This window comes from Malurus melanocephalus, unplaced genomic scaffold (assembly GCF_030028575.1).
Source record: "Malurus melanocephalus ecotype Western Australia unplaced genomic scaffold, MMel_1.1 scaffold_58, whole genome shotgun sequence".
NCBI classification, from domain to species: domain Eukaryota; kingdom Metazoa; phylum Chordata; class Aves; order Passeriformes; family Maluridae; genus Malurus; species Malurus melanocephalus.
The window spans coordinates 2256928-2263516 of NW_026623290.1; the positions used below are offsets into that span (position 1 = coordinate 2256928).

The 6589-nt window shown below is 41.4% G+C and overlaps 1 protein-coding gene across 1 annotated transcript; it reads right to left on the reverse strand.

Annotated features, from left to right (window-relative positions):
• Positions 1–1633: 1633 nt before the first annotated feature.
• BCL2A1 (BCL2 related protein A1) lies at positions 1634–4704 on the reverse strand. The gene is made up of 2 exons (XM_057365790.1): positions 4181–4704; positions 1634–2737 (listed from the first exon to the last, which is right to left on the reverse strand). The coding sequence occupies exons 1-2, from the start codon at positions 4598–4600 to the stop codon at positions 2633–2635; spliced, it is 525 nt and encodes a 174-aa protein (XP_057221773.1). The 5' UTR covers positions 4601–4704; the 3' UTR covers positions 1634–2632.
• Between the last annotated feature and the right edge of the window lie 1885 nt (positions 4705–6589).

Genomic DNA, 6589 nt, shown 5'->3' on the forward strand with positions numbered 1-6589 from the left:
CAGCTGACAAGGTGGTGACCAGTCAAAGGTGGGACTCAATGACCTCAGGGGTTTTTTCCAGCCTGACTGATTCTGTGATTTTAAGTGCTGAAAAAGTCATTTCTATAGGAGAACGGCTGTTTCCATGAATCTCTTCTATGTGGCTTTCAGTGACATCTCAATTTAGCTACTGTGTGCATTGATGAAGTCATCAGCTGTCCCAGTGTGCAGCTCTTTGACTTCACCTTTTGCTCCAGAAGCAGCACTTTACTCTCCCGTGAATTGCCTGGCAGAGCCAAGGGTTCCTTCAACAGCGGTGCCCCAGGACCTGGGCACTGCTCAGTGTCATGTATGGATAACTTCAGTTACAGCAGCACTTTTATAAACTTAGCTAATAATCCTGCCATTTTCATATGTTTTACTGTGCTTAGAATTGGGGTAGTACATCTCATCACTGGTTTTCTTGCTCTTCAGTGCAGAGCAAAAGGAGGTTTTTGTCCCAGTGAAGTTAACCTGGAGCTCACTAGAACATTAATGATTCAGGCTTCTTTTGTTTAAACCCTGCCCTTACCATGAAGATGAGTTCTAAAATTATTGTGTCACCTACATTTTGAAAAGACACAGTTACCCTTTGACTAAAAAATTGTACTTCTGACTATAAAATAGGTTACTAGATCAGTGTAAAAGGAAGTGGATGCGATATTAATAGATTGGTGTTAGCCACTGTAGTACGTGCTTACAGTAGTGCTCAAAAAGGAACTGAGTAAGAATTACTGCTCTTTTCGTGAAGACTTGGACTGCTAATAAGGACATACATGTCATAACATGATTTAAAATGTCATTTCTGACAGTTGYTTCCATAGGTGTTCTGGAGTTGGGCATTTTCCTTTTGCTGCCCCTTGCCCTGTGGATGGTGCCATCTTTTCTTCAACAGCAACAGCAACCTCACAAATCCTGCCTGCATGCTACATCACATTTTTTGTTTTCACTGGGGAGGGAGAGGGAGAAACAYATGTTCTAACAAACATTAATGTCTGTGTGTSTTCTGTGRTTAAACCCACCAAGTTAGACCATGRAATCACAGAACARCCCAGSCTAGAAGGGWCTTTGAAAACTCATGTKGTCCARCCTTTCCTGGATGAAAACTACCTMGTGCYCTGTTCAKTTGTATCCTGAAARCTGCCAGRGAGRGGAACTCTTCCAYATCCMTGGGCAGGTTGTTCCAGTGAATAATTGCTCTTACTGCAAAAAAAAGTATCCTGTTGAAATGAAAAATGGAGAGCCCATTACCAGAAGAGTCTGATTTGTTCTCTCAGTGTCATAAAGCCTGGATTTTCTAGAGGATTTGTCTCAGAGAACACTGCTGTTGTGTGCCACAGGCCGCAGCTGCTTCACCTCCCAACACATCTGAAAAATGAAGAAGGGTGTTTAGACCCAGCCTTAGCTCCCGAACAGAAAGTCACTACAGCTAAACAAAACCCTTCTAGAATGAGYTCTTGAGGAACTACTGTTTAGCCTTTGAAAGCAAATGGAATTTGAGTAAAAACATTAATTATCCCAGGCTGGAAAACCTGGAAGTCTCTTACGTTGCATTCTGGATTTGTTGAATTTTATGATGTATCCCAAAACACTAATGACTGTCATCAGAGCTGATCCAATTCATTTATTTTGCYACAAGATATCTGTTTCTTATACAAGCTACCAGACAACACCTAAAAAGTACTACAGAAAATTAAAGTCTTGACATCCATGGACATCAGGTCAAACCCATAAACTACTTGGATTTCCAGTAGCATTGTGATAACTTTCCTAAGATTATCTGACTCAGGCAGATCTTTTCCCATACTCCAATTTTTTTTGAAAAGAAGGAGACCAATCTCAAGACTTTAAAATACCTATTTTAATTTCTTTTCCTAAATTATTAGTGTATTTACACAAATTTCTCATTTCAAAATATTTTGTACTTGCCTATTTTTAAACATCTAGCTTAAAAAAAAAAGTTCAGCCAGATGACTACATCACACAAAAATGAAAGAACATTCATTGAAGATATGAGCAATTAAAAAAATACAGCACAGAAACACATACCATTGCATTAATAGTAAGTGAGTGCACATTTTTAAGTTGCTGGCTTCCACGAACAGTTCTTCCCATACAAATTTCTTAGTCTGTGTAACTTCTACCCACTTCTGTGCTGGAGTTCTCATTTCTTTTTTCTTCACAAAAAATCCCCCCCCTTTTGCTTATACAAAGGTTGCAATAAAATGCATTACAGTAGTATTTCATTTACAAAACAAATGACATAAAAACTTGTTTCTTAACCCATTGGATTGTATTTCACTAAAACAATGTCCTTTCATGGAGATGTAAGAGAGATTCCAAGAGCTGTCTGGATGTGGAAAATGATCTCGAAGCAATCCTCCCTGGAAAGGTGGACCTGAATTGCTGCACGATCTTTGGAGGGATCTCATCTTCAGATTTGGTAATTAGGATGGCAATGTTAAACATTGTATTTAGTCAAAATAAATACAAATAAATTAAAAACAGATTATGGAAGGGAAATATTTTCTTGTTGCTATTGCTTGGAGGAAGGCTGAGAAAGTGAAGCTTGGGGCAATGTCTGGTTTACACATGAATGACAGATCCTTTAACTTCAGTAGTACTCTCTGAACAAGGAGACAACAGCTAGAAACAGGGCTGTAATTTTGGAGAAAGACAGTAGTGATCTTCTTTCAAACTTSGTTAGGAAGCCGTTTTCCTGTGGAAAAGACAACCACGGTTAGGGACAGCTCAAAAACAACAAGCAGGGAAACCACACCACTCTCTGCCAGTCAGATTAGCACAGCATTGTGCACTGAGGGACAGCTTTTCAGAGCTCTGCCTCCAAAAGATGAATAGGGCTTTAAAAACAGTAGCTGAAAATAGCTGCACCTTGCTGAATGTTTGCTTTATCTCCAAGTCTATGCCCTCCCTGTGTAAATAGAAAGCAAACGTGAACTCYATCATCTGAGGCCACATCTTCCAGGAAGGTACAAATACTATGTTTCTGATGTAGTAACACACTCAGAAATRTCTTCCTTTAAGCCTCCTCATTCTACTATGATGAGCCACCTATTATGACAGAATGTTGCCAGGAGTTGATACTTCTCTTAAATAAAATTGACTCTGTTTGAAAGAGATGGAAAGAGAAGCCTTTATAATAAATCTGATGTATCGAGGGGCCATGAGTCACTATCACTTTTTTTTTTTTGCTGCTACAGACAGAGAAGGATTAGAACAAGAAAAAAGAAAGAAAAAAAAAAAAGAAAAGCAAGACACTAGAAAATAAATCAGGGGGAAAAAAAGTAATAGAAAATATGAGAGAAGTAGGATGAGAGGGGGTGGAAAGAGAAGGTAACATTTACATATAAGTAAAGGAAAAAAGTACCAAGGAAATAACACACATGGGTGTCATTGATTCTCAGATTCCCCTAACTGGGGGGGGAAAAAATATTGGCGTGATGAAACTTTGCAAAGCAAAAGGGCCTTTCCCTTRACTGGCAGAATGGGAATTTCAGCAGCTTGGCAAAGTGGTCCATTTATTGACAAGTGTTTTTCTCAGCATTGACCATTCACAAATGGAAGTTCAAGGATTATCCAAACAGAAAAGATTTAACCCCAGTTGTACTTACCTGTACATTTGTTGTAAATAAAAGTGAGCTGGGGGGATTAAATAATGGCTTTATTGGAATCCACAGCAAAAATGCTGACTTGAATTGTGAGGATCATACCTGTGTATTCTTTCCTTACCTTGAATTTAAGTATTTTTGGGCCAGCTCCTCCATGAAAGCAAAATTGCTGTACTAACCTTAGCATGCCACTTAATTTTAGATTTAATAGTGGAAATTTCAGGGTATGTCTAGTTTAACCTGCTTTGAGCAGGAGACTGAACCAGATGGTTTTCTAAGGTCCTTCTCARCCTGAATTATGGTCTGATCCTGTGATCCAGAATTGGGAAGTGCCTTTTACAAAGAAAGTTGCCTTTTACACTATTGTGTTTAAAGCAGAAACAGAGCTCTCACTCTAAGTCTCAATGAGACATTCCAGATGTCAACTATTAAACCACCAAATGAAACCCGAATAAAATGATTTTGACAGCGTCTAATGCAATAATTAAATGAAATCTTCTAATCTGGACTTTGGTGGAAAATGAGGAACTCACCCAGCCACCGTTTGCATCAATCCATTCAGCTTTGTTGTTTATGATGTACTCTGTGATGAAATAAGAGATCTCCTCCTTCTCCTCTGCAGTCAGCTGAACCCCGTGCTCTTGAAGCTTCTTGGTGAGAAGACCTCCAAATGTAAATATGGTCATAATTCGTCCCCAGTTAGTATTTCCATCTGCAAACTTTTCTTCCATGACTCCRTTGAAAATTCTCTTGGCAGCAGCTACAGAGGTGATGTCAATSGTGTCCAGGAGTGGCCTGAGAGCCYCCTCRGTTTGCTCTTGCAGGGAAGATGCGATGCTTCTCAAGACGTGAGCAACCCTGGTCTGGGCTGGTGCGAGGTGTGATTCCTGGAGCACATATTGCAGGTAATCCTGAGCGAGGTAATAAACGTAATAGAACTCAGCAGTTTCCATTCAACAGCGAATGCAGAGAGCAGTTCACCGCTCTTGAGCAGGGTCGGCAATGAGCCGCCACGGGACATGCACACGGTTTTGTTTCGTCTGGTTTTGATGGAATCTTTCTGCTTTTACCACAGAATTTCCTGTAAAAGTGACTTAATGGTGTGGGCTGGGGAATATGTCACAGAGGAAATGAAAGAAAAAGTGTCTGCTTTTATGCCTTCTTGAGTGATTTATTTCTCCAAATAGTGTGATTCTGCAMCTAAAATCTACCAGATTTTACCACAATCTTTAGCAGCAGAAATTGGCATTTCCTAGGGACTTTTGCTGTGTATCACCAGCAAAGGTTTAGCATTTGGCTTGCAAAATTCCAAGAATGGTGTGTGCTAGCAAATGTTTGGCATTTGACTTGAAAAAACATGCTCAAGAAGTGGATGCTGTTGGAGATGCAGCCCCCCTATCACCCCCAGCCCCATCGCCTCGCTGCCAGGGTTAAAGCTGCAATCTGTATTGCAGGTTTGTGGGTTRTTTCTGGTCACAACTTTGTCAAGAAACTGGGATGGAAGAATGGATGAACTTTTTTCAGCGCTCAGGGAATTTTACATAAGTGCAAAAAGTGGGAACACAACAGCGGTACAATTATGGATGGACAAAGGGAAAAAGGAGTTTTATAGCATTATCCCTGTTCCAGACTTTCCCACACTCTCTCTGTGAGTGCTCTTCAAGGTCCTTCTTTGAAGATTTGAATGGGAAGCTTCAAAGATTTATTTCCCCCATGGGGAGTTCTGTTATAAAAGACATTATAAGTATAAAAGACAATGCTAATGCAGGCAGCAGGTCAGAACATGGGATGGAAAATACGGGGCCAGTGATGTGTGATACCGCCTGAATCTTCTAGGACAGGTAACAAAGAAATATCATGATACCTACAACTGCTCTTAGATTCAAATTTTCTCTCAAGCTGTAATTTTTGGGAGAAGAGGGAGGGGTATCTGTCCAGCTTTTTCCTTACAAACATCTTCTCCTGAGGCAATCTGATCTTGCTAAGGGCCAGGATGTGTCCATAGAGAACTTCACCCTATTGCAAAGGCTTCAAAGAGCAGCAAGCAGTTTGATGTGTGGAGACCCCTCTCTTTCTCCATCACCCTTTCTTTATCCCACTACTTCTTACCCACCTGTCTTTCACTGCTCTTCCTTCTCTGAAAGCAAAAGGCATTCCCAGCACCTCCCAGCACAGCTTTTCTTTATCCCAGGTGAGGCTCTGAGGCTGTTTCCAGTCCTGGCTGCTCCCTGATGCTCATGGAAGAGGAGCAAAGCCTCATGCCCGGGGCCAGCACAGAGCTGCAGTCTCAGGATGCACTGGCACCTGGTTACACTGGGCAAAGCCTGTCCAGACTGTGTCACAGCCCTGGTGTCAGCAGACCCTAACCAGCCCCCCAAAATGCATGTGCTGCTGCTCTGACATCATCAGTTTTTGTAGAAACCCATTGAGTAGACCAGGGTGGTTTCCATTTCCTGCTCAGTTTTTTTTTCTTTATATGGTGAGTCTGGCCAAGCGTCACACAGTAATCTTCCATCATAGCAGGGCTTGAAACCTCGAGCTAGAGCCAGCACAGCATCCAGCACTTCAGGATTATTTCCCTCACTTTCTTTTGGAATCGGAGAGGGRGCTTGGTGCTGTGTTCACCTTTGGGAGAGAATGTGTGAGAGGGCAGTGTGAGCTGGAAAACTCCAGTGTTAGATGTTATCTCCAGGGAAGGATGTGATGCCAGGACTGGGAATGGGCTGGGTGTGGGAAGCTGCATCTCCCCTGTTTCATACATCACATTCTTWGCAAAGCTCATTTTGAAAGTTCAGAGGTGTTCTCTATCCAATACCTGCAGCTGTTGCTTTGGCAGAGCTGTCAGACTCACTTTGCCTTTGTTATACTCAGTGATTTCAGCAAAATGCTAACGTTTTATGAGGAATGCAAACAGAAAAAGAAAGGGATGTGACAGTCCCCAG